Here is a 27951-nt window from a genome sequence, read left to right on the forward strand (position 1 = left end):
GAGATCTTTTTTCTTTAATTCATAGACCTGTGATGACTAGAGTGACTAGGCAAGGGTTGTCTGTCTAGGAGGACAACCATTTATTACTTTGTTTCATTTAACTGTTCAAGATGTGTATGGATCCTCGGATCTCTGCTTCCCAATCTTGATGATGATTAAAAGAAAATAGGTTTTTGAAAAGCTTTAAAGTTCCCTCAGCAGTTAGATGGAGATGGCAAAGTCTAGCAGGAAGGTCAGCTCTGCTTCGAGTACTGTAGATGCCTGAGTTACGATGCCCAAAAGTGTTCTCAGAGTTTGTTGGTGTGCGGTGTCTCACCAGGTTTTCCCATTGAGTGAAATGGGTAGTACAGAAAAAATAATATCTTGAAGAGTGCGCGTCGTCAAGCAAAGCATTTGTACCAACACAGCTATACTTCCCCATTGTGGTCTTAGCAGTTACTAGTTATCTGCTTTGTCGTAGATACCAGTGTTCCTCTGAGAATCCCGAACAAAGCTCAGAAAAGCATTAGTTTCTTACAGATAGTTCAGATGGTGTTGCAAGGTCAGGTGTACAGGAGACCTTCCAGGATACATCAGGAAATCTATTTCCAGCCAGTACTGAAAGTAGTTAAACTTGTAATATCACTGATAAGAGGAAGGCTTTTTACTTCTGATGTTTCCATCAGTCAGTTGTCAGGAAAACCCCAGGACTCCAACCCCTTCTATGTATCAGAAAACAGTGTCCAAATTTGAAATTACTACATATAAGAAAGAGAGATTCTTTGCAAGAATATTATATGTTAAAAAGAAAGAATACATCATGAAATGTGAATGCTAGACACTAGAAGTAAAAAACAAATTAAAGAAATACGCAATTTTAAAAAGCCTCACTCTTGTGATTTTGAAACATGATTTTACTTTTTGGCTTTTTCCATGTTTTTTCCAGTGCTTGGTGTTAGTGTTGTTGTTTAATTTGGCGTGAACAAAAATGTTAAAATTTTTATATTTCTTAATGTTTCTTTCCAGGAATGAGATCTCAGAATTGGAGCATTTCCATTTCCTATGGACACAAGAAGCAGCACAGTTAGACTTAGAAGGCTTCTTTAATATTAAATAAACATACAAACTGCATTGTGTTTACCCAAGCTGATAACCATTTGTTGGGTAATACATTACTTAAAAGGAAACACAATCAGTATCTTTAATTTAGCAACAGAATTGGTTACCAGTGGTCTTATTTTACTTTCAACACATCTATGTTTTTGATAAAATAATCTCTTGAATCATATTAAGAAATGGATATGAAGCTACATTACAAAGTGTGCTTTGGTTTGAAGCAGATAATTTAACTGATTAACTTCTGCCAGTTGAGAGTATTAATATTTGTGGTCCTGTGTAAGCTCATGGTATGAGCGGGCATTTAGTAACCATCTCTTAAATTTTCATAGTTCTTTGAGAAGTTTTACTGTGGAAAACATGACGTACTTTGTGTGGCACACTGCTGGTCCATATTTAGCTAGCTGTGCACCAACAACCCCAGGTCCTTTCCCACCAGGCAGCTTTCCAGCCATTCTTCCCCAAACCTTTAGCGTTGCATGGGGTTGTTACAACTTGTGGCTGAGTACTTGATAGGGCAAGTGCAGGAACTCATCCTGTGAAGTGCTTGTGAGGTTGCTGGTGTCTGAGTACCTGATTGACAGGTGTAGGAACCTGGCTTGTGCAGGTGTTTATCTCACTGCTGGTTTAATACCTGATAGGACAGGCAAGGGAACCTAACTTGTGTAGGTGTTTCTGATGTCACTTATGGCACAGTTTCTAAAGGGGCAGGCACAGGAACCTGGCCTGTACGCAGGTATGATGTCACTCGTGGTGCCCAGGTGGCCAAGAAGGCCAACAGCATCCTGGCTTGTATCAGGAATACTGTGGCCTGCAGGAGTAGGAAAATGATCGTACTCAGCACTGGTGAGGCTGCAGCTCAAATACTGTGTTCAGTTTGGGGGCGCTCATTACAATAAAGACATTGAGGTGCTGGAGCGTGTCCAGAGAAGGGCAACGAAGCTGGTGAAGGGTCTGGAGAACAAGTCTTCTGAGGAGTGGCTCAGGGAACCTGGGGTTGTTTGGAGAAAAGGAGGCTGAGTGGAGACCTTACTGTTCCCTACAGCTATCTGAAAGGAGGTCTAGTGAGGTAGCGGTTGGCCTCTTCTTCCAAGTAACAAGCAATAGGACAAGAGGAAATGGCCTCAAGTTGCACCAAGGGAGGTTTAGATTGGATATTAGAAAACATTTCTTCCCCAAAAGGGTTGTCAAGTATTGGACCAGGCTGCTCAGGGAAGTGGTTGAGTCTCCATCCCTGGAGGTATTTAAAAGGTGTGTAGATGTAGTGCTTAGGGATGTGTTTTGGTGCTGGACTGGGCAGTGCTAGGGTAACAGTTGGACTCAGAGATCTTAAGGGTCTTTTCCAACCTAAATGATTCTGTGATCTATGAATGGGGAAAAAAGTCCTTTAAAAACATCTGAACAAGCTGTCCAAGAACAAGGAAGAAGCACTGAAGGAAAAACTTGTTATCTCTATTAGGTGGTGCGCCGTGCCCTGTAAGTGTTGGGGGCTCTAAAAGCTACATGGCTACTGGCTCCCTGGGATGCCCTTAGTCAAATCACTAGAATTTCTTATATTCCTGTAATCACATATAAGAGTGCTTTTCCAGGATAGTCTTTGTCTGTACACACATTCCTCTGGAAAGCTGGGCATGCACTAAAATCATGCACTTCGAAGCTTTGCTTTAGGTATATTCTCAAAACAAACGGGAGCCCTGTTTGTCACACCTCATTTCCGCTCAGTTGCCTTGGTTTGAAATGAAGGCCCTTGGAGTTTACTTGTCGCCTTTAAGTCTTCAGTCTTTGGAAAGATCTTGTTTTGAGTTTGGCTTATCTTTCTGTCTTCAGAAGCTGTTTATTTTGTTACTGCTGCTGCTTTATTTTTTCTGTCTCTACCCTGTTCCTTCAGGAAGTCTTGACCCCTCTTCATTTCCTCAAATTCCCCTTAATTGTTCTTTTTTTTCCCTGACTGTTGTCATTGCTTCTCGTTGGTCTTCAGATGGTCTTCTTACTGCTGTAGAGTCATAGTACCAGTGGGCATGTTAATTCTTTGTCATCTAGGGCATTCCACATTGCTTGAGAAGTTTAGAAATAGTCTATAGTACTTCGGAATTGTGGGCAGTCACAGCATTTGGGAGTAATGCATAAATCAGGATTTGAGATGTGCTGTTTTGCTGGAGAGGTTTTATTTCCTAAACTGTCATTTGTGGCTGAATGTATCCCACTACCCTCAGGACAAGGAGCTCGCAAATGTCATATGTTTTCTACAGTTCTTAGAAATATGTGGTTTAATTTTTGCAGGACGGCTGACTAGAGAAGGTGTGGGCTCCAGTTCCCCTGCAGTAGGAGCCTGGGAAGGAACCAAAATGCTTCTCCCTCATGAACACAGAGCTGATCATTTATTTTGGGATGTGCTGCTTGCACTTGTTTGTTTCCTTTGGCCATGAGAATAGATCCTAATGGAGAAGAGTTAGTTATGATGTGAGAGAGAGGAAGAAAAAACTTTCCAGGCCTTATGTGGCAGCTCTAAACTTTTCTGCCCTCCAGGCATTGGAACTTGTGTTTAAAAAAACAAAACAAAACAGTTTGTGTATTTGAGTGTATCGAAAAGGAATTCCTTCATTGCATGTGCCAGCTAGAAAAAGAAAAGGCCGATTCTTCTTAGAAAATAGAATCTATCTTGCCTGTTTGTTATGGTTCCCTTTTTAAAATTCTGTATTTAGAAATAACAATATTTTTAATTTCATAAGATTTCAACTGCTGGTTTTGTTCATTTGTTCTCTCATGGAAGTTAACATTTTCTGTGTCTACTAGTATGATCGTTTTTTATGGGATCTTAGAAATAGGCTGATGATTAGGATGTAGAATAAGCAATAGAAATATGTGAATTGAAGAATTATTTTCTTTCTATAAATGTTTGGTAATAGAGGGGAAAGTGCAACAAAAAGGCATTTAAAGAGGCAAAGGATTTGAAATAGAATGTGTTAAGATTTTGCTTCTAAACATCACTTTCTTTAAAGGGGATTATTTACTGAGCTAAAATAGTTTCAGTTACTTTGAAAAAATATGCATATGGAAACATAGGGCTTCTTTCACTCAAGTCTCCATTTATCTAAAAGCTTACCTCCTTTTTTCTTTCCAAAGAACTTCAATATTGGGAAGGTAGATGTGTTTATAATGTTTAAGCTTGTCCATTGTAGATATGCTTTCTGAAATATTAATTAACAATGCAAATTTAGATTTTAGGTTAATACCTCTTATGTAAAGTAGGAGCTTGCCCAGGAATTCCATTCGAGATTAAGGGTGATGAGGCTAATGTTTAAGTGAAGTCTTCACAGAAAGTATCTGTGCTTCAAGTAAATGAAAGAATGACTCAACAGGTGGAATGATGGACCAGTCTGATCAAGTGCACTGTGGAGATATACAGAAAAGCCTTGGCCACTGGCAGAGATAATGGAGGCATGTTCACAGGACTAGAGCTAACTACATTCAGTGTAAATGGTTTCCCTCTGTTCAGCTGGATATATTGGTTTTTCACATTTTGCTCGAAATTAACATAAATGTGGCTGCATATAAACACATTGATGTGACTCATCTCAAAATGGCTCCATTATTCTGCCAGGCAAGATAATTTGAGATGGGTTAGATGTTTCACTTTTTTAAAATACATTTTTAATTTCTTTCAGAACATAGGCTATGGAAGGAGACTGGAAAAGGGGAGATTTCTTAAACCTTAACTGTTATCATTCTTAGAAAAAGAATAAGCTTACCCCACCTAAGTTTTTCCTAGTGAATAGCCTAGACGATGATGACAGAGGGAAACCTTTCTCAGCTGGGGAGGTGGGGGGGGGAAGATAGCTGTCATCTTCATGTAATCTAACATTCTTAGGCAATGGTCTTGTATTACATCCAGTCTGATTTGATAATGAGCTATTGCTGAAATGGGGTGCAGCTCTTGGCAACTTTTTTCCAATCACATCTTGCAATCTAGCAGTAATGTAGTGAAACAGCTTCCAAGAGGAAGCTCATCTGTATTTTTGGGAAGTGATTTCTGATCGGTAAGTAGGGCGGTTCCTGATAACTAGATTGAATGCAGTCAGGAACAGCTAGTGTTCCTCACGAGGAACAATTTCCTTCCTCCTGAAAGGAAAGTAGTGTACAGGTTGGTGTTTGTCCTTGCCCAGGGCACAGCTGTAGCCCAGACCGGGGATACTGTTCTAATGCACACCACTTCTGACAGCCCCGTGTCCAAGATGTGATCCTCTGGTCTTCTAATTCTGACTGGCTGCCTGAAAATAGGCTAAGGAATAAGTGTTTAATTAAGGGAGGCTCCACTGAGTCCTTAGTGTGGTGGGAGTTTCCGTGTTGAAATTGCTGAATACTGTTTCAAGGCATTTTATCAACAGTATGGCAGAAGCATTGGCACTGTAAAGCATTGCTGCTGCTGAGGATAAGCATTTTGGCTGAGAACTGCTGTCATTCCTAAGGCACTTCTCCCATATCTTTGAAGCGCTAGCTAGAAGTTCCTCTCAGGAAGAGAAATGATGGTGCATTATTCAGATACTCCTATGGACTGTAATACTTAAGGGGGAAGGGGAGGGATGAATCCCATAGTGCAAAGGGAGAATCGAGAAGACACTGCTCTGAGCAGCTCAGAATGAATTCCCAAAGGGAAGGGAATTCAAGACAATTGAATTTGGCAATTTTCCTGTCATGCTTTGAAGCTGAAATACCAGAAAGTAGCATGCAAGTGATAGGTAGACATAAGGTGTGAATTACGGATACAAGGATCGCTATGGGCTTGTCCAGTCCTGTGAATAAACAATACCCATTTAGGAGTCTACTAAGATGCAATAGTAGAAGAGTATTTTTAATGCTAGTGGGTTTTGCTTAAAGTACTTGTAGTCTTGATCAAATGCCCAGCAGTTCCTAAAATGTTCATTAATATTACAATAAGTACATTTACAAGACTGAGTTTACTTAACAAAGTATAGAGAAGAGTAGGTGCTATATTTCTTCCTTTGTAAAATAATTTCTACAACTTGCAATTGTTAAAGACTATGATCACCAGTTTTCTAACAAGAAAACTCATTTAAGTCAGTACTTTGGCAGGTGTTTGTATTTTGTAGGAAGATCTGTCTTGCAGATTGCTAATGAACGGCCAAGCAAGTATCCAGATAGTTAATAACACTGCTTAATTGCCACAGTCAGATAAAGCTGCCGTCTAATTTATTGCTATTCTGAGCATCTGAACACTAGAAGAATAATAAACCATGAGAAAGCCTTATGCGACAGTTGGGTAGTTGAAGTCATTGCCTGCAGTTTTATATATTTTTGATCTCTAGCAGGTGATCCTTCTAACACTTCCCTGCTTTGGCAGAAAATCAGACGCACAGTCATAACCCCTGCTGCCCCTGCTTCCACTAGGCAGCTGTATTCAAAGTAAAATACCTTCCCAAGGCACGGCGTAGCCAAGAGTTTCTTCCTGGGTTTATGTACCCATAGTGCACTAGAAAAGGATGTTATGTTTTCCTGCACGCACCTAATGGAACATAAATATGTCCACAAATGTGTGTTGGTCAAACATCTGGACTGTTTATAGCTTTTCAACATGGATGGAAAGAGGTGGCGTGCTGTGCAGACCGTGCTGCAGAGGAAAAGATCGCTGATCTGGGCAATCAGTTAATTTCATCCAAGTGATCATCAGCAGATGCAAACCCCACTTAAGGATGAAATGATTTTAGGAAAAAAGCTCTTTGCAGGTGATGGAATGGATGAAGGAATAATGTGTGATATGGAAACCTGACTCTGATTCTGTGAGTCCTGCTGCAGGACAGGCCTCCATTGTAAGTGGGTTTACCAGAATTGTCTTCTAGTACTGTGTTCACTTGACAAGTAAAATCCCAGGGCTCCCTATCTGGGAATGAACACAAGTATTCAGGGTAAATACCAAGAAAAAAATACTAGGATTCTACTTATCAAATTAAGGATAAATCCTGTACCATGCAGTATAGGAGGACTCAGTCCATGCTCAGGACCTTTTCATGAACTAATTGCCTTTATCTTGGAATTAATGGAAAAGAGGTTCATGGGCTTTTCCACTGTATGTGCTATTAAGCCATCTGGAGACATTTGCAGCCTTTTTCAAATCTGCATCCCTCTGACAGTAGTAAATTCCCGTGTCACCACTCAGGAGCAAGTAGACAACAGAGGTGAAAAATTATGCTAATGAATTGCAATAACCATTCCTTTTTTATGAAAGCACTTACACATAAGATCCTGAATCCAAAGTGTTACATTACCTTGTAGAGCTTTTCGTTGGTAAACTATAGCAAACTAAATGTAGCTAACAGTTAAATGCAGCTTTATACTTCTGAAGAGGCCCTTTGGAACAAAGTGAAGTATATGGGTAAAATTGTTAAAGCGTTAGATAAGGTTCTCAGGTTACCATGGTTACTTGAATTTTTTGCATTGTATTACAGATTAGGATGCATAGGATGAAGTAGCCAAAACAACTAGGAAGTCCAATGCATATAAACTGCATTTCCAAACCACACCACATTGCCAAATAGAAAGACAAATAGCTCAGGATATTGGCTGCTGACAAATCTATGAAGCAATAAAGAGAGGCCTGAAGGAGATTTAGAACACGTGATTTGAAATCCTGCATTATTTTGAGGTTACAATCTTAATTTTTAAAGACAAATGAAGGAAAAAAATAGAAAAGAAAAATCCTCAGTAATACGAAGAGTGGAATGATTTTTCCATAAGCTCTTCCTGTTACTGAAATCTGACGTTTGGCTTTGAGACCTTCAACAAAGAAGGTTGATGAAACATGGATAATACATTTCGTGCACTTAGGCTGGTAGTAGCACTTACACTGGAAGCAGTTTATTCCCATGGAAACCTATTTGCATTTGGGCCAGAAGTGACTTTTCCCCCCTTTGTTAGAGCTGCTGATGTTTTAGCATAATATAATTGCTGTATATTGACAGCAGATTTGAAAAGTATTTTTAAAATGTTGAGTAGCTAAGCATATGTATAATGGAGATGTAGTCTGTGCTGCTGTTCTGTGTACAATGGAGACACGTTGCTGAAAAATGCAAGGCGGGTTTTGATCTTCTATTATTTATCCCTAATAGAAAGAAGAAAAATAAAAAAGTGAATTAAATATGTTTATCCCAAACAATTCTTTGTTTTTTTAAACAGGTAACAAAAGAACTGAAACAGTACGACAATAAAATTATAGAGTGCAAGTTTGAGAACAACAGCTGGGTCTTCATGAGACAGAGAGTAGACAAAAGCTTTCCAAATGCCTACAGCACTGCCATGGGTAAGTAGAATAATTTGCTTTAAAAGTTTTTCAGGCTCAAATGTTAATTTTTTACCTCTGTTCTAGTTTAAGGAAGAAAGGCACTCTGTATTCTCATTTCTAGTTTGCGTCCTGGCTTCTCTAACTTATTACAGTGATACCTCATCTTGCAAATGCTTATGTTGTGTTTAGCTTTTATATAGCATGAATCCTTTGGCTTTGGGGTTAAGTCAGTTAAACCAATTCTCTGATGCAGTATTTAACAGGTAATGCAGAAGCAAGTGTCTAAGTCTTTGCAGAACTGCAAAACGTGCTCAAAAAAACTTCAAATGGCAGGGCATGCTGCTTAAGTGAGAGCCAAGAAAGTTTTTATTTGCGAAAGCATTGCAACAGCAGTTAACTAACAAACATCAGTTCCTAGCATTGTGTTGGCTTGTCAGGATGTAATGCAAACTGGCACACTGTGAGTTGAATTTGTTGAACAAAAAATCCATTATAATTTCACCTCTATTCAAAATGCCAAAACCATTCTTTGGCAGATGGGATAGCAAATTAATAGGGGAAAATGTCATCTTAAGTTTCTACAGTAGTCTTACAAACAGTGGAGGGGGAGACAAATGTAAGGTGGGGGTATATCCCTGCAGAATTGTGAGACTTCTGTTCTTCTACCAAAAACATTTTGCCAAGTATTGTAAATTAAATGATGTTGTTTACTTTCAGGTGATGTATAAAAGTTTGAATAGAAGTACGCAAGGCTGAATAACAATAGTCATGTTGATAATGTCTTTTGTTAAGTGCCAAAATGAAGTTTAATCATATGTAAGGCCAGGCTACTTACTAGGCATGCATAGATGATGTAGGGTTTTCTTTGAACCATTCTCCTTGTATTTCTGCCTGAGCAGTGAGTAGATTTTCTTGAACAAAAAAAAATAAGTGGTCAATCTGTTTACACCTTAGGGAACCAGCACAGAATGTAGCTGAAATACTTGCTCAACAGTCCTGTTGGGAAAGAGCAATGGGCCACAAAAGTCACACAAGTACAAGGGCATGTCTTTGTCACCGTGACCTAAATGTGTCTTCTCTGTTTCACTTTATTGTTTCAATAGTTAGTTTTCCTTGGAGTTTTCACTTCTTTGAGGAGTAGCATGTTCTTCTGTTCTTTGTTCTTAAGAACATATGCAGCTGTATTTTTTTTTCTTATTTCTCCATTTGCAGGGCAGTTATGTTATTATTGACTTTTTTTTCCCACTAAAACAAAGTGAACTTCCTAAAAATAAAAATTAGAGTAAATTTAAATGCTACAGGAAGAACTATTTTGTAAGAAATATTTCAAATTTTCCATGGGAATTTTCAGAACAGAAGGATTCATTTTGGCTTTAAATTTTACTTTTGACCATTTTTCAAAATCTCCAAAAGCTGTATTTTCTCATTTGAGACTTCCATTGTCCCCTTTTCTAGATCCTTTCTCTTCTATTTGCCTTTCCCTTTATGGAAAATAGTATTTATTTTTCCCCATAGTTGAAACAGCAACAAAATAAGTACCTGTCTCCATCTTGCTTTTGGCCTTTGATATCTTTACATTGAAAAGAGATGGGCTTTCTGAGTGATAAAGCTAGGACAGCCATTAAGAGTTGATACAGCTGTCTTGTAGCACAAATTCTGTTCCTAAACTACTCATAATCATAATGCTTTCCAACTGCTGAAGTCCCATACAATACAACTTTAAAAGCACCTTTTCACCAGAAATAAATGAGATGATAAAAAAAAATAAGCTTGGAAGGTGTTTTATTAATTTTAAAGTAATGCTTGAATGGTTCTGAAATTCTGCAGGAAAGAAAGGAGTGTTTTTAAGAGTCAGGAAATTACATGTTGATTGTTAGATGTAATGATGCTATATTGCAAGTACATTTTAAGGATTCTTAATGTTTTTTAGTACTCTGGGGGGTCGATAGATTGTTTTGCATGGAGATTGCATCCATACTGTGGCCAATCCTTACATGCTATAAATTATCCTGTAATCATTTTATACTTTCTTCCAAGATAGTCATAGGATTCCTGCTTAATTTCTTGCTCTTTATTGTCTTCATCCTCCTTAAGTCTCTTGGGAGGATTAATTAAAGGAGTATAAAGTTACATAGGAAAAGTAGTAAAAATATTTTATTTGTTTTAAGAGAAGCCTTTTTATTTGTTCCATAAAATCCTGTGGGCCGTTACTTACAAACTATGACCTGAGGAGTCATGTTAAGTAATCCAAGTGTGCTTATACATGCATGCCTTGGCCACCATGCAGCACTGTGGCCTTTCCTCCATCATACGATCTGGTGTGCTAGATGTGTAGCTTGCTTGGTGTCAAGTCTTTCAGCCACATGAAGGCATACGGGTTAAAAAAAAAGCACAGTGCATTGTGGGTTTATGGTATTTATAGTACTTAATGGTGAAGAAAAAAGTTACCTTAATTCAGAGGTTTTCAATATTAAGACAGTCTTGTTTCTAGCTATTCAGATTTGATGGGTGTTTTAAAGCCATGTCTCACAAGGCCTTCGTTGCTGTTGTTTGCCTTAATAGGATGTCAGTTTGTGGCATTTTTATAGTTGCCTCATGAAACCTACACGTGCATGCCTTTTGTTTGTTTTAAAAAGAGTGATTCCCATGACGTAGGGGCCCACTACGCTGTTTTGCTCTCTGAGGGGCAAAGCAGAGATACTTGACTCCTGACACAACCATCTTGTGAAAGTCCTTGTTTAAGGATGAATACTTGAGCAAAATTATGTTATTTATTTTGCAAAGAGGGGATGAAATTATTGACGCGCTGACTACAGCAAATTGGTTTAGTAACTTGAGATGATATTCTTTGTTCCCAGCTGTATGCAACAGCATCCAGAATCCAGTCACAAAGGAGATGCTGTTTGAGTTCATTGATAGATGTGCAGCAGCGTCTCAAGGACAGACACGGAAACACCACCTTGATCCTGACACTGAACTCATGCCACCCCCACCGCCCAAAAGGCCACGTACCATAATATAAGGCCTTGGTCTCAGAGGATTGCATGTTTACAGTTCTGCAGAAGGTGAAATGCAAGTGTGAAGGCTGGAAAAAAAGAAATCTGAATTGCTGTAAATACTTGGGCGTGGTTTTTTTGAGTTGTTTTTTTTTTTTTTCTTTTCAAATTCTACATAGGAATGGACATAGTTTTGTAACTGATAAATTCAACCTTACCTTATGGTATTTGAAGACGAAATTTCAAAAGGTTTAGACAAGAACAGTACAATGAAGTCAATGGAAAGCTGCCTTGTTTGTATACGGATCTCTTTTCACCTTTAATTTATAATGTCAGCAATCTGGAACTGAGAAAACATTGGGATGCTATACTTTTTAGAGGCTGCGTTTAAAAAAAGCAGAACTAGTTTTTTTTATTATTGTTATTCAACTGGTTGCGATTTGTCACCCATAATATAATTGATCACAGTTTTCCTGCATTTCTGAGACTTGTGTTTAACAGCAAACAGCAATGTTGTTTGTGTTCTGTGTTGGTTAAAAACTAAGCCGTCTTAGATTTCAATAATTGCAAAATTAGCTGAGTTTTTGTTGTTGAAATATTAAAAAAGTGAATCCTTCGTGTAAATAGCATCCCTTTGAAAGAAAACATGCTGGATGTTTGGTTCCCCCCCCCCAATTTGAACCTAACACACCACTTGTATAGTGGGCTGATTTTAGCTTTGCCTTTTTAGGTTTATCTGTTGATAAGGAATACACCAAATCCTTAGTATTAAGGTCTCTGTTAAGAGACTGTTCCTAGTACAGGGCTTAGTTCTCCGCAGTGATACCGTTGTAAATATTAGTAAAAAGTACACATCACTGTGATATGCAAGAGTAATAAGCAGTGCTAATCATGATGTCTTAGATCCAGGCACAAAATGGCAAAAGAAATGCCAGACAGCTCCTGTGTAACGGAGAATCTAGTTTAGGTGGAAGAGAGCCACGTCAGATGGAAAGTCTCCTAGTTTAGGCAATTGCAATTACAGGGCAAAGATAAACCATTTGGGGGGGCATGCGGCCGAGCGTCCCAGGGAACGGGATGCTCACTTTCAAAGGTGGGGTTGGCTGTCCTGCGGCACCGTGCTCATCCACTGGCTGACTTCCTTTCATACCAAACGAAGAAGCGCATGAATGCCCTGATGGCTCTTGTTGCAGCGCAATGGCAGATGTTCGTAATCCTATTTTTGAGAAGCTGCATTCTGGTTGCCTGATGGAGGAGTTGTTCTGAGCTAGGGTTAATTGGAAACCAAATGCAGATTTTAAAGTTTACTGTACATTTATCAAGCAGGGATCGAAATGGGTCTTTCTGTAGTTTACTTAGAGTGTGAGTCATCCATTCATTCAGAGGTCTGATTAGTGAAGCTCACTAATTTGTTGTAACTAAAATGCATTTCTGTTTAAATGAGTTTTAATGTTTGTAAGCAAAATTAACTCCTGCATTTTTTTTTTCTGTACAGAAACTTTATGACTATGCTTTGTGGTGGCTTCTCTAATTGCTTCAACCTGTTGTATAAATGCACATGGCATCATTTAGATGGCGTTCCTAGCGCCCCTTTGTGGAATATCCCATATATGTTTTAGAGAACTGAAGGAGTCATATAGGTTACTTTTTATACTATGGTAAAACTTGAGGGGGAAAAAAATGTGTTCATCAAAGTTCTTTTTTTTTTCAACTGTACATAGTTTCTGCATATTATCTATAGAAAAGATACAATATCACCTATGCAAGGTTGCAAAATTATCTCCTAAAAAGAGCCTTATGAATTTGACGTGAAAACCTATGCAGCCTCTGTGCATCTTGCATTGAAACACACAGTTAATGATTGCCCCCAGATTATACTTGTCATCGAGATTGTCGTAACATACACTTTGTCACTGATCTTCACGGTTCCATGGCAGTTGCAATGTCTGTGATGATTACAGCCTTCTCCATGGGGTTAGGACGTTTCATTCTTTTAAGGATGCGTCCAGGTTATTTCCATCTTTCTCCTTCCCAGCCCTTGCATCTTGTATTTTAACAAGACCTAGCTACTGGTTTACTTTTTACTTCAGAGCTGCAGCACTGCAGGCTGTCTTCCACATTCATTCCACCACATCCGTGAATGTGTTGTGGCCCTTGTATTTTGACAGTGTCTTTTTTTTTCCACACTCAGCCTGAAATGGATATTTTGAAAGAGTAATGACTCTGAGGAGGTTTAGATCTCCACGTTCACATTTGATTGTTGAACTCTTCTTGCACTATGACCTGTAGCTTTTTAGAAAGGTCAATTGCCTTTGTTTTTCTGGAAAAGGAAGCTACTGGGGAAGGGTTTAATGAAGAACCTGATGAAAACAAATGGAATTTCACTTGGACCAGATGGGTTTAATGCTGTGAGAAATGCAAACCTCCTTTCTCTGCTACTAGGTATTCGAGAGATTGAAGCTAAGAAGCAAAGAAGAGTCTGTGCCAGGAAAATATGATGATAAAAAACCCATAACATGTCTATTCTTTGGTGTACAGCATGAATTCATCCACTGTTTTGTCATTTGTTAAATATATGATTAAAATTTGGTTTCGGTGGAGTTTCCAGAAAATGTAAGTACATTCCTCTACAAACTGTGTATTAAGTATTTTAATAAAGTCAATGGTTTAAAATACTGTTGTGGTTTAACCCCAGTCGGCAGCCAGGCACTACGCAGCCACTCGCTCACCCTCCCCCCACCGGTGGGATGGGGGAGAGAATCTGAAGAGCAAAAGTACGAAAACTTGTGGGTTGAGATAAGAATAGTTTAATGATGGAAATAAAATTAATAACAATAATAATAACAAATTGTCATGAAAAGGAAAACAATGGCGGGGAGAACAAAACCCAGGAAAAAAAAGTGATGCAACTGCTGACCAATGCCCAGCCAGTCCCTGAGCAGCGATTGCTGCCCCCCTCAGCCAACTCCCCCCCAGTTTATATACTGAGCATGACGTCATATGGTATGGAATATCCCATTCCCCAGCTGGGGTCAGCTGTCCTGGCTGTGCCCCCTCCCAGCTTCTTGTGCACCTTCTTGCTGGCAGAGCATGGGAAGCTGAAAAGTCCTTGATATAGTGTAAGCACTGCTCAGCAACAACCAGAACATCAGTGTGTTATCACATTATTCTCTTGGTAAATCCAAACCACAGCGCTCCACCAGCTACTAGGAGGAAAACTAACTCTATCCCAGCTGAAACCAGGACAAATACTTTTTCTAAGGATGTGTTTACTTTTGATGCCTGTGCTTTCCTCGTACCAGTGCAAGCACGAGGATACTGGGGTGTTACTGCTGTTCAGTCCGCCAAGAAAATTATCCACATTTTCAGAGGTCAGCGGCTTTTCTCTCAGGTAGGGGAGACACCACCCACCCAGCAGTGGCCATGATCCATTATGCCATTTCTAAGTACAGTTTGCTCTTTGTGTGACTAGAACCAGAAAGAAAACAAATGTGCAGTTGCATGAAAAGTTGTGCATGTGGCTTCCCTGCCAGTTTGTTGTCCAGCATGACCCTAAAGCTGGTAGCCCACCTACTCGGACCAACTCCTGGACTTGTAATAGAGCCGTTTCCTTTTTCAGGTTGCAGCTGTCCAGCCTGTATCCTTCAGGAACTAAGACGACCATCTTGATTTTTGAAATTTCCTTCTAATTAAAATCCCACCTCCACTGCTGGTATGTTCTTAGAACATGTGCAATTCTTGTGGTGATTCTCTCAACCATCTCCAATTTGCTAGTGTGCAAGTGTGGGTGCCAAACCAGATCTGGCATTTGAGCACACCTTGGGGGAGGTACGATAACTTCTCTAACCCCCACTGAGGAGACCCCTCTGTATGCGTTAAGGAAGCAGGCTGATGCTCCTGGCCAGCACTTCGCACCGCGTAGTTCATGTTGGCTTCCTAGTTCACTGGAGCAGTCCTTCAGAATCCCCGCTCCTCAGCATAGCAGCTCCTTGGTGGTGTGCCTGAGAGGTGTGACTTTACATTTGCGTAACGTGTAACACATAATTGTATCTTATGACCTCAGAGTATTCACAAAGGCATTAGCGCAGCAAGCTAATTTCCTAGGATTCATCTGTAGTCAGCAGAGAGAGGATGAGAGCAGAGGTCCACTTTGTTCCTCCTGCTCCTCTCCTGCAGATGTCTGTCTGTCTCTTCAGTGTTCCCTCTCAATTCTTTTTCAATCAATATGATGCGTATCATTTTATGTTATTACTCCACTGTTGTTAGGATTTTGTGAGCACAGTGTTAAATATTTTTACCGAGGGTAAATTTGGTAGCATCAAAGTTCTTGCCACTGTCAATCAAATTTATAATCTCATTAAAAGTAACCAATTAGTTTGTCAAGAGCTGTTTATTTTCCATAGATTATATTGCTTTCCTTTGGACCTCATCAAATCATAAATCCAAGCAGTTCCATTAACTTGCATAGGAGTGGCATTTGGCTGAAAAGCCTTAAATAGCCACATCACTTCTCTCCCTCTACGCCGTCGCACAAGGTTTGCTCTTTGCTTGCCTGGCAACTGCTGCATGTTCCAAGGTTAACAAACGCTACAGAGGCCGGATTTTGACTGTACCCCTTTGCCTCCAGTGTCCAATTTCTACAGTCTGTGCTTACGGCATAGCTCTTCAAGCCTGCTTTCCTCTGTTACAGCTACCTACCTGCTTTTCAAGTCATCCCGCCATCAGATGTGAGACTGAGAGAAACCTGTGCCCTGTGGCTGACCCCCTGCTCATGTTCCTTGAGCACAGTGCTTTAATCCAAGCCTGTATGCTCATCCCTGTATGATACCAGCCTTGGCAATTGATAGACAGGGCAGTACTCTCCCTGTAAATCATGGTTGCACAGAGAAATCAAAGCAGCATCTGCCAGCTGTGACAGAATCACAGAATGGCAGGGGTTGGAAGGGACCTCTGGAGATCACATTGTCCAACCCCCCTGCTTGAGCAGGCACACCTAGAGCAGGGGGCACAGGAACGCATCCAGGCAGGTTTTGAATGTCTCCAGGAAGGAGAGTCCACAGCCTCCCTGGGCAGCCTGTGCCACTGCTCTGGCACCCTCACAGGAAAGAAGTTTTTTCTCATATTCAGGTGGAATTTCCTGTGTTCCAGCTTGTGCCCATTGCCCCTTGGCCTGTTGTTGGGCACCACTGGAAAGAGTCATATTCATCATCAAATTCATCAAAAGAACAATAATCTTTTTTTTCTGGTATTGCAAAAAAAACCCAAAATAAAATCAAAGTGCAACCCATTTTCACTTGTCTTACAAAACATTGGATGTAAAATAATAAACATTTTTGATAAAATCAAATTATAGTCAAATCAACTCTCGGGATAGGAATTTCTTTAATCAGAAATACTGCTCATGTCCCCTTTCTCCCTCCTCCTCCTCCTCCTCCTCCTCCTCCTCCTCCTCCTCCTCCTCCTCCTCCTCCTCCTCCTCCTCCTCCCTCAGTATGCTTGTGTCTATCTGACTAGCAGAAAGCACATAAATTAGGTTCAGAAGCATTCATCTGTACTTGAGAAAATTTAATTTTGATTAACTCTTCTACTCAGGACTGTCTCTAATGTGAGGGGGTGGTAAGGTGATCATATTATATAGGTCTGTATAAATGCCAAGTATGTAGCATTGGAGGAACAGGATTTTGTTGTTATCAAAACATACTTCAAAGAGTTTCTGAACTAATTTGATCCTCAAGGGATGGGAAACTTTCATCCAAAGGGTAAAAGTTTCCATTCAAAAAGGTAGGATGGTTCAACAGAAAAAACTTGAAGAGTAGTAGTACAGATTTCCATAGGCAGACTGTGCCGTGGCTGTGGGAGGAAATGCTGAGTGTTTCCGTGGCCTGCAAATCAGCCATGAGAGCAACTGGAGACCAGGCAAGAGGACGGAGGACACCACAGAGATGCTACAAGTTTAGTCTTGTGGAAGAAAGGGTATGAAAGGCAGCCAGAACTGGTATCATCTCATGTGCCACAGAGGAAGGGAAGAGGCAAAATGATGGCGAGGTGGCTGTCAAAATGGGGAACTCCAGTGGAAAGATCAGAGGAGAGCAGACATCAGTGATGCTGAGAAGAGACTGTAGATACAGATGGCGGTTGCCAGAGGAGGCACAACAAGTGAAGGCTGGCGTGGGGGGCGGGGACCTACTCTTCAGCCGGAAGACTCAGATGAGCTGCCTCTCAAGAGGGCCAGTAGCAAAGAGGTAGGATCAACGGCCAAAGTGTATGGGATGAGATCCTAAAAGAGCAGAGCAACAGGTAAGCCATTTCTCTTTTCCTAGCAGTTATGCTGTTCCTGAGCTCTGAAAGCTCTGGGGCATAATTACACGCTCAGCAATGTGTACGCTCCCAAACCACAGGGAGCAGCAGGTATGCGAGCCCCATCCTGCATCACAGCACAGGGGCACGGGGACACTTCTGAGCGCCTTTTAGGTAAATCAGTGCTGTATAAACCCGTGTGCAGTGCTGGGGTGCCAAGAGAGCTCCCACTTACTGATTCTACTATTGCAGCAGCTGGGTATGCCCTTGGCCTTTCTGCTACCTACCCTGTCAGCAAGCTGCCACGGGTAGGGCAGATCGGGCACTACATGCTCCGCTTTCCTCTTGCCTCGCATCCTGCCAGTGGAAATGCACACACTTCACCAGTGTACATGTTAATTTAAGCTGAAAGACTGAGCAGACTCCAGGACTGGAGAGGTAAAAGAATAAATTCCAGGCAGCCACCTCTGCCAAACACTGTTCTGATGAACTCCAGAGCAAGAAGCCCCAGAAACGGGCCACGAATGTGGCTATGCAATATTTCTGTTCAAGTGGACCGTGAAAGATGCAAGTCTGCTGAGAGCCCTGGTGCTACGGGGACGAGGGGACAGATTCAGAGTGGCCCAGCAGGTGCACACAACCAGAAACTTGTCTCTCTCCAGGGTAAACAAAAACTGACTTGTAATGAGGTAAGATAGAGTAGAGAGCCAACCTTAGTTTGAACCCCCCCTGTCAGTTTGTGTGGCAGTCAGTGCTCTTTCATTGTGTATTTCAGTACTTATAATCTTCTCCTTTGGTCCAGTTTATAGAAAATCTTATTCAAGCTCTCTTTAATGAAGAATTCTGGGTTTGCCAATATGGAGGTTTGAGACCTGTAAAATAACTGCTCAGAAATCACTAAGGAGCAAAAAAGTCCCTTTTCTTCTTCAGGCAGTGAAAAACTCACATTTCCAAAAGGTTTTCTGGTCTTTAAAGCAGTGGGCTTCTGGAATAATTTACTTTCTCCTGCCATGACAGTTTGTTCTCTTAAAGCAAAAGATTTAGTATGCTACTGTTAGGTTGAGGAATCAATTATAATTCTGCTGCCAGGTAATACTTACCCGTGTGAGTGAGTGACCCGCTGGTATTCTGCAAAAATGACCTGTGGCAGGCAAATGCTGAAGTCTGAAGCAGTCATGTTTGGCTTTGTGCTTTTCACCATTTGCTGCTTGCATCAAAGCAGTGTGCTTTATCCCTGAAACTAAGAGGAGCCTGTACCAGCCAGTTTGACTAGCTGCTGGCCATTCGCTTTCTCTTACAAACGTCAAGCAGAAAAAAGCACAGGCTCCTTCAGTTCTAGTATCAAAACTAAGTCATTTTTCAAAAGTGCTTGTGGTTAAATGAGGATGGTGATTTCCAGTTACTCAGCCTGGTGCACCCATCAGAAGTGATGCTGGACTCTCTCTCTGTGTGGGGCAAGCTGCCTGGTGCAGCCTCCCAGGCACAGCGAGAGGAGTGTGGCTATGTTAGGGAAAAGGCTGGTGTTGCAACCCCCTCTCCCCAGACATCTGAAACGAGCCTTTGACATCTTTATCCAGCCCAATCCCCTCCAGCACTAGTAGCAGAAAAATAAAAAATGGCTTGAAACTGTTACTTACCCTCCCTTCCGGTGCCTAGTCTTGTGCCACTGGCTCTGCGGGAAAGATCTTGCTCCATGTTCCCTAAATCCCTGGCCCCAGCGGGGAGGATGGAGAAAGCACGCACTGTTGCTCCTGCAGCACTGTAGCTGCACGTGGGCAGGCTCACCATCTCCCTTTTCCCGAGAGGCTTCCAGTTTAACCACATAATCGTGCTGGGGATGATAATGACCTGGGGGCCAGTGCAAAGGCTGGAGAGCCTGGATACAGCCTATCCCCTAAGCACTGCCCCCTCCCTAAGGCTGGTCGTTACCAGCAGAGCCTTTACAAGAACGTTGCCCCATGGAAGTGAGCTGAGACATTTGGATCCTGACGGGCTCGAGTGTGTTTCCCCACTGCACAGCTTTTGACCACAGAGCTTGGTAATGCTCTCCACTCCCCCAGACCAGGGCTCGAGGCTTCACAGAAGAAAGACACAGATGTCTGAAGGGGATGCTTGGGTCTGATGGGGTGGTAAAACACCCCTTTCCCCCTTCAGCAGGGAAGGCAGGCTGATCCCACGGCAGCAAGGGAGGCTGTTTAGCTCTGGCGAGAGGCAAAATGCATGACTTAGCCGTCCTGACTAGTGGAAATGGGCCAACAGTCCATCAGTAACAAATGTGTAGGCACACAGGTCTGAAGCAAAAGGAGGTCACTAATAGCTATAGCTTTGTAGTTATTAACTCCTGTAGCTCTTGTATCTTTCCAATTTACAGGAGCCACAAAACCCTTGATACAGAGTAGATGTGCAAGTACTAAAGCCTTGTGTATAATAACTGTTGTCCTTTTGGAGTCTAGCTGTGTCACTGAGGCTTCCTGATGCTTTACAGAAAATTGCAGACAGACACATTAAGGCTTGGCCATGCTGGCCCAGAACTGCGGAGGAATAGGGAGTGATGATGAGGCTTGCAGAAGTTGAATGAGAACAGCAGCCTGCAACACTGGGGCTTCTCATTGTATTGACGGAGAAAAGAGTTTAGACTGTATGCCTGTGTCTCTGCTGATGACTGCACGGCAGACATCAAGAGCCTGGAACATTTGCTAATGATAGCTTCAAAGTGGAGAAATGAACAGCTCTCGCTAAGTATAAAATGCAAGTTTACTGCATTATGTAGCAGCTCCTGTTAAATCGGTAGGCAAAATATTTTCTGAGTTCGTGGAGATTTGACAAAAATATCCATTCCCTAAAGCCAGTTGTAAGCATAGAACATTTCTGCTTTCACATGCAATTTTGGGAGGGAAAACAACAATTCCTGTACAGACAGCTGGGTTACAAAAACTGACAGAGCGTTGCCTGTGTGGAGAGCGTTTAAATGATGCACGAGGGACTGGTTAGTGTGTGATATGCAAATGCAAATCTATCTGTGAGGCATTACAATTACAAAATGTCTCACAACTATGCTCATTTCTTGAAAAGTGATTTTGTACTATGGAATCCTCCTCCTCAAAGCAGCAGGGCTTCATTCCCTGAGTGAACTAGAGTCAGTCCTTTTACCCCCTCTCCAGTGCTCTACCTCTTTTGCTAAAGACAATGGACTGACAGCTGAAGAAGTTGTCACCTCTTGCAATGTGCCTTAGAGTTATAGAATTATAGAATTATTTAGGTTGGAAAAGACCGTTAAGATCATCGAGTCCAACCATTAATCAAGCACTGCCAACTCCACCACTAAACCATGTCCTTAAGCGCCACATCTACACATCTTTTAAATACCTCCAGGGATGGTGACTCCACCACTTCCCTGGGCAGCCTGGTCCAATGCTTGACAACCCTTTTGGGGAAGAAATTTTTTCTAATATCCAATCTAAGCCTCCCCTGGTACAGCTTGAGGCCATTTTCTCTTGTCCTATTGCTTATTACTTGGAAGAAGAGGCCAACCCCTACCTCGCTACAACCTCCTTTCAGGTAGTTGTAGAGAGCAATAAGGTCTCCCCTCAGCCTCCTCTTCTCCAGACTAAACAATCCCAGTTCCCTCAACGTCTCCTCAGAAGACTTGTTCTCCAGACCCTTCACCAGCTTCGTTGCCCTTCTCTGGACATGCTCCAGCACCTCAATGTCCTTCTTGTAGCGAGGGCCCCAAAACTGATCACAGTATTTGAGGTGTGGCCTCACCAGTGCCGAGTACAGGGGAGTGATCACATCCCTAGTCCTGCTGGCCACATTATTTCTAATGTCTTGGTTGTGCATTTCCCAGGATGCAGAGTAGAAGTGGGCAGATTCAGCATAACGGACCATCATAGTGAAAGGCTTGCCTACCTTTTGCTAACCTTAGATTCTCACCATCATTTTGAACGTAGCTGCTTTCTGGAGAGGTTGGAAGTCATACGGGCTTTGCCTGCCTTTACAGAAAATAGCTGGTTACAGGCCTTTCTATAACCCCGAGAAGGTGAATGCTTTCAGCCCATTTATAGCAATAGACGTGTTTGTGGCCAGCCTATCAAATCTGAAGGTACCAGTCAATGTGGAAATGCAGGATGTTTGCCATGCCTGCCATCTGGTTGCAGGAGGACATTGCAAGGGAATACATGGCTGGTATGTCCTATGGACCTGCTGCCTGGGACAGACCATGGCATGTGGCAAAGCTCACTACGAAACGAGTGCTGTGGCAATGGGTGGGTAGAGCCATGCATCTAAACAACTCTTTCCAGCTTCCCTGATTTGAAAAGCACTAGTAACTTAACTTTCAAAATTGCCTAACATGTACTCATGGAATGGTTTTCCTTGCAAAACCAAGGTCCTTTGTGCTGCAAAAAGCATGTGAGGACTGCTTGCTAACTAAATGCTGGCCAGGTAGCCTGTGGGGTAAATGACAGTCGGCAATGGCAACGCAATGTCAAGATTATCTACAAACACCATCTACTCTTCAGTGGCAACAATCAGTTACCTCATAGCAGGTAGAACCCAGAAAACCTTTCCTGCGCTTTTCCTAAGTTGTATTTTTTTCAGCTTTGGTAGGTGTGGCTTGAAAATGGCTTGCGATACGCCGTGTAAATTACTTCAGCGCAGATACTAGAAGTGTTAAGACTCTCATTTTCAAGTTCCTAGACAGATTCTAAGTGACAATGGAACTCAATTCACATCCAAAGAGTGCCTGTTGTTCGTTAAAAGAAATGGTATCAGACATGTCACATCACCTCCCTGCTATGCAGCTGCAAGCAGTTTAGTGGAAAGATTCATTCTGACATTCAGGCAAGCGATCAGTGCTACGACCCCAGCTAAAGGTGGCTTATAACACAGGACTGCACGTATTCTATTAGGCTATGGGATGCTGGCCAAGCCCTTTTGAATTAGACACCAGCAATTTTGTTTGTTTAACAGATACAATGGAAGGTATTCTTAGGACTTGTTATTCAGAAGCAAATGAACTCCATGAAACCCAGATGACCATGTTGACATAAAGTTAGAGCACAGCAAAAGTTAAGTAAGAATCAACCAAGATACCTTTCAATAAACTGAAGCGTGTGTGTCACAGACTAGACTTCTCGTACCTCACAGAAGTGGTCCTCATGAAACGACGGGGAAGAGGAGGATATCTTTTACTTTTTTGAGCAGGATGTCATGCATCAGCCATGCCAGCTGAAACGCCGAACCCAGAGTTTTGGATGCAGACAGCAACTTGTACCACCACCACCGCTGTGGCAAGCGACGCTAGTCCAAGGGCTCAAGAAGGCATGGAGCAGCGGGTGCATATGCTTCCCCAGTGCCGTTCTGGCAGCAGAGAGCTGCACGTACCTAAGCCCTAGCCTTGTGCACTTCTTGAGGGCACTGTGGAATTTTCTTTCAGCCCTCCATAGAGAAGCACATTCAGTGTGCAGGTGTTGAGTAAGGCTCAGAAAGACTGGGGACCAGCTGAGATGTAGCCAGATAACGGCTTTTGATACCCACTTTTCAGGAGAAATTTTAACAAGTTACATGGAACAAACATCTGTGTGAAATAGCACTCCGTGAGCTCTGATGTTCACGTCTTGTAACGCAGTGAAGGCATTTCTGCTGCGGTGTGAGATAAAAGCAGCTCCCTACAGTCTTGTTTGTGTTACTGGCCGTGTTGGTGACTCAGCTAGCAGTTCATGCACAGGTGATAATAACCACCCTAACGCTGTTTAAGGACTCCAGGATATTTTCTCAGAGTCACAGAATAGCTGAGCTTGGAAGAGACCTCTAGCGATTGTCTAGTCCGACCCCTTTCGAGGGTTGCATTTGTCATTTTTTAATTGCATATTAAAAATGATAAAAATGGCAGATGAGGAATGTTAAAGAGTTCTGTTCCTCATTAAAACAGGACAGCTAATGTATATACAGTACGTTCAGTGACAGCCATTAAACAGTCAACAAATCATCGGCCAGAATACCACAATTACTTTCTAACATAAATGAACAGCTGTTGTGCAGTGTCAGGGACAGCAGCACATAGGGCAGCACATGCTGCATGTGCACATACAGCACATACAGGTTAAATCTGAAAAATAGCATCAATACAAGCTCATTGTGAATGTCCATCACAGCTCAAAGTGCTCCAAGCCGATGCTCTTTTAGAGATTTTTAAATTGGTGTCACAAATGCATTCATTGCCAGAAAAAAATTGATTTCTGTGCTTCTGGAGTACCCCTCATCATCGGGTCACAAAGGTATTCACAGCCACTGGCATTGGATTATGCTTTCATGAGACGGTTCTTGTCCTGTTTTGCAAATGGGGATAAAATGCCAGAGGAGTTACTATATGTAATGCCATTCCCATGGCAAAGCTTATAGCTCCTCCTTGCTGAACCGTGCTCCTGTGACACAGTACACGATTACCCTCCATGACAACCCAAAATCTTCTCCTGCATTTTCACAAGGATACAAGGACTGAAGGACGCACAAATACACAGAGCCTGGAGTAATTAGAATATGATTTTACTAAAAATATCTCCAATTGCAGCCTTATATTTAACATGCTGTAATTTCCCAAATAGTAGCCCAGCCTCATTTATATCTGTGATGCCTAGATCACTGCCATGTCTGACTTTCCCTAAATAACAACCCAAAGCCTCCACTGGCTCACAAAGACTGCCTGTTTCTGATTTTCTTGGTATTGAGGAAAAGTCATTTGCTCCAGCTACAACAAACTATCCAAAATCAAAGCACAGTGAGGTGAAGGCAAGACCTTCTATCACCATGTTTTGGACTAGGGCTTTGACAACCTGAAGGAAGGCTGTCACAAACAAGGTGGCTGTGAAGGGTCCTGTTGAAAGGAAGATCATTCAACTAAATTCTAGGTGTGATATATTCCAAACAGGATTAGGGGGACCTCACGGACATCCAGCTGAGCTGGTCTAGCTTTGCTTGGTTCCTCCTCTACTCCTCTGGATAAACAGGAATTCAGCTTCATGACATCCATGTGATTGGATGTGACGGCTAGCGTTTTCTATTGCTGTAACTTCCTCAGCACATAGATCTTTGTTCCAAAACACTGGTGGGTAGATAGAATGATGTGTAAACTGAGATCCGGGGAATAAGTCTTCAGGATATAACTAGGAGGACTGCAGAACAGCTTACCAGAATAAATGTTCGCCAGTGCCATTGTTAATTCCCTGAACTTGCTGTAAATGAAAGAGAATATCAGCCCTGGCAGAATGTGATTGAAGTTGGCTGCTTTGATGTTTCTTAAACAAATCTGTGTGTAATTTCTCAACCACATCTGTGCATACTACATAATTTAATATTTTTGAAAACTGTACTTAGTTGCAACTTTCTGCGATACTTGGGTTATAAATTTTACTGGCATGGTTTTGTCACTCTTTAAAAACAGAACATAATTAAATTCCCTTTTGACATATTCCATGTGTCTGTTTCTACCTCCATTTTGCAAGTGAATCCTATTTATATTTTGTTCCCTGTTGTACTTGGGCAGCTAATCATTCAAATAGTATCCCTATCTCCTTCAAAAAATTAATAACAGAAAAAAAGATTCCCGCTGTCAAGAGATCTAGTTTGAGTTGGTAACTTTGGTTATTGCAGACTGACACAGGAAGCTGATCTCCAGCTAAGGAAGTTTTTCGCTTGGCACTCTGTGCTGTAAACAGAACTGGTAATAAGTCACACCTATGAAGTGGATCAAATTTTGTTATATCAGAAGCAGCTGTCAGAAACTGATAGGAGTAAGTCCTAAACTGACTGAAGATCTGAACGGACTGTTTCCTCCCTCCTGCTCTCCCACACAAGTATTGCGTGTGAGAAGAGGCTGTTTTGAAGTCCCTGAAACCTCTCGCAAAGCCTTTGATTTGTTGAATTTCTCACTGTTCTTCTTTTTGACTTGATAACCATGCAAGAGGTTAAACTAGGACATGAGGTTGCCTCTGTGTAACACTCTGCATTTCAAAGGTAGATGGAAATAGGCATTAGGTTTTACTGTACCCAAGCTGTATCTTAATCATCTTAAATGTCGATTTTTCTTTCAAAGTGATCGTTAACAAGAGGCAGCTTCATTGTTCTAGACATGAGTGTTCATTAGAGATGAGGGGAAAATGGTAGGACCCAAAGTTCCCTGTGTAAGCTGCTCTGCTAAGCGCTAGTAAGACATCTAACACCTTCTCTGCTGTAATGCAACTGTCACTGGATAGGGAGAATTTGAGCAGCGACTTGCTGAGAGGCCTGACGTTGTGCCTTAGAGAGTGAGCTGGATGGATTTTTCACAGATGAGGAATAGAAGGACTTAATAAAGAATTTGATATATTAATTTGTTTCCTCTAAGCTGTGTAATATCCTACTCTGTAGCTTCCTGTGATAAGAGGAGGTTTGGATAAATCAAAACCCTTTTCTGACTCTGTGTGCTCTCTGATTAAATGATTCCTTTAGACTCTTTGGCCTCAACTGATTGGCTTTTCCAGAAAATATAAGTCACCTCCCTTCAGCCCCCCTCAGTAGGACTTCAGCCACCCAGAACCTCTAGAAAACTCAGCTTGATCAGTGTTTTTATGGCCTTAAAGATTTTACAACTTTTTCACACTGACCAAGGATAGTGCTGTGTTGTTAAAACCACCTTTCCTTGCCGTCTTGCCACAGGATTCACTTTCTGGAAAGGATATTGTTGGCAACGGGACAGTGGGACTTTGGAAAAGTCATTAGCGCAGCCTGCCCTTCCTGAACAAGTATCCTCTTGCAAGCCATCTGCTCAACTTGGAAAAGCTTTATTCTTCTCTTAGGTCATCTGAGGATTTTGGAGGAAAGAACAAGGTGAAAATCGCCCAGGAACAGCACTTTGTGCAGGGCTAACAACCAGCCTGGCCCTGCCATCAAAGGTGCAGGAGCAGGGACCCTTCAGAACTGGAATCAAACTGAGAGCTAATGTGGGATGGAATTAATGTCTGCTGCACACACAAACTTTGTAGGGAGGATTGATTGTCCAGTCAGATCACAAGGAAGCACCAGCCGCTCAGAGAAGAAGAGCCAGACCCTGCAACAGGCAGATACATTAGACATTATAAGATGCAGATAAAAATGTTTTCAGTTTTTTAAGATGTGAAAGTTGGATTTGAGACAGATATAAAAATAACTGTTGCAGTTGTGCATTTGGAAATAAAGGATCATTTCCCCATGAATCTTATGTGGTGCAGCTCAGAGAGGTGATGTTGTGTGTGCAGAAAGCTGACAGCACAGCTAGTGTTGCTCTTCATGAATACGGAGGACTCAGCCCTCGATGGGGCTATTTATCCTCTTGCACAGAACAGTGGGATCCCTCATTAGCTGGGTCATTTCTGCTTGTCCTATTCCACCCCAACTCCTGAAACACTTAGTATCCTTCTTCTCTTCCTAAATAAATTCAGGACTGGAATATAGACCTTGTTTGAACTCTTCTTTTCTGAGAGTAATGCAAAGTATTCCAACACCTTTATCATTGTCTGCTTTTTGACAAGCAATGAACTTGTTCCCACCTTGTCTGATATTTGAGCTTAGCTTGTGCTGCTGGTTAGTAATTCCAGACATTGCAGCAAGAAATGCTCAGCTATAGATGTATGCCTCAGTCTGAAATTAAAGCTCAATTTAGTTTAATTGTCCTTGATTTTATCAAGCATACAAAATGACTGATTCCATATGCAGAAAATAAATACATAGACAGCAGCTCAGAAGTGTCTTCCCCCTTATGGTAGTGATTTTATATGGTTTTCTGGTCTGCCAAATGATCTTTCGTTTGTTCTGAACCTGGATAAATCTCTTTAATAAAGGCTATTTGGGTAGTGTAAGAAGCCAGCATAATTAGTGCAAAGGCACGGGATAGCTTCCCAGCACTGGATGAACATGGCTTAGAGAGATGAGTATTTTTGTACCAGTCTGATATTAGTTCAATGTTCCCAGAAGAGGCAGGAGATTTGGAGACTTGTGAAGCTCAGACAGGGTTAATGGATCTAGCCCAGCAATTAGTCTTGGCCTTGGAATGAAGGTGACATCCTCCCACTTTCTCTAAAGTCATGTGGCCACTTCAGGCTGTCCTGAGAAGATTTTCCACTGATAACCTGAACTTCACAGCACTATTTCATTCACTTTCCAATTCTGCTGCTGTTGTTACCGCTGCAGAACCCAAGAATGAGAGGGATGAGAAAGCAAGAAGTTGGAGGAGGTAATTGCAAGAACTGTTGTTGG

General features: G+C 41.7%; 1 protein-coding gene across 3 annotated transcripts in view; it reads left to right on the forward strand.

Annotated features, from left to right (window-relative positions):
- Positions 1-14060, forward strand: part of RNGTT (RNA guanylyltransferase and 5'-phosphatase) — a 192378-nt gene extending 178318 nt beyond the window's left edge. For 2 of the 3 annotated variants that reach the window (XM_064447647.1, XM_064447648.1), the window contains 2 exons: positions 8284-8407; positions 11248-14060. In XM_064447647.1, coding sequence (XP_064303717.1) covers positions 8284-8407; positions 11248-11411 — 288 coding nt within the window. In that variant the 3' untranslated portion in view covers positions 11412-14060. Of the gene's footprint in view, positions 1-8283; positions 8408-11247 lie in introns of those variants that run through there. The other variant, XM_064447649.1, reaches the window with a different exon arrangement.
- The last annotated feature ends 13891 nt before the right edge of the window (positions 14061-27951 follow it).

The sequence above is a fragment of the Phalacrocorax carbo genome, chromosome 3, assembly GCF_963921805.1.
Source record: "Phalacrocorax carbo chromosome 3, bPhaCar2.1, whole genome shotgun sequence".
Lineage (NCBI taxonomy): Eukaryota > Metazoa > Chordata > Aves > Suliformes > Phalacrocoracidae > Phalacrocorax > Phalacrocorax carbo.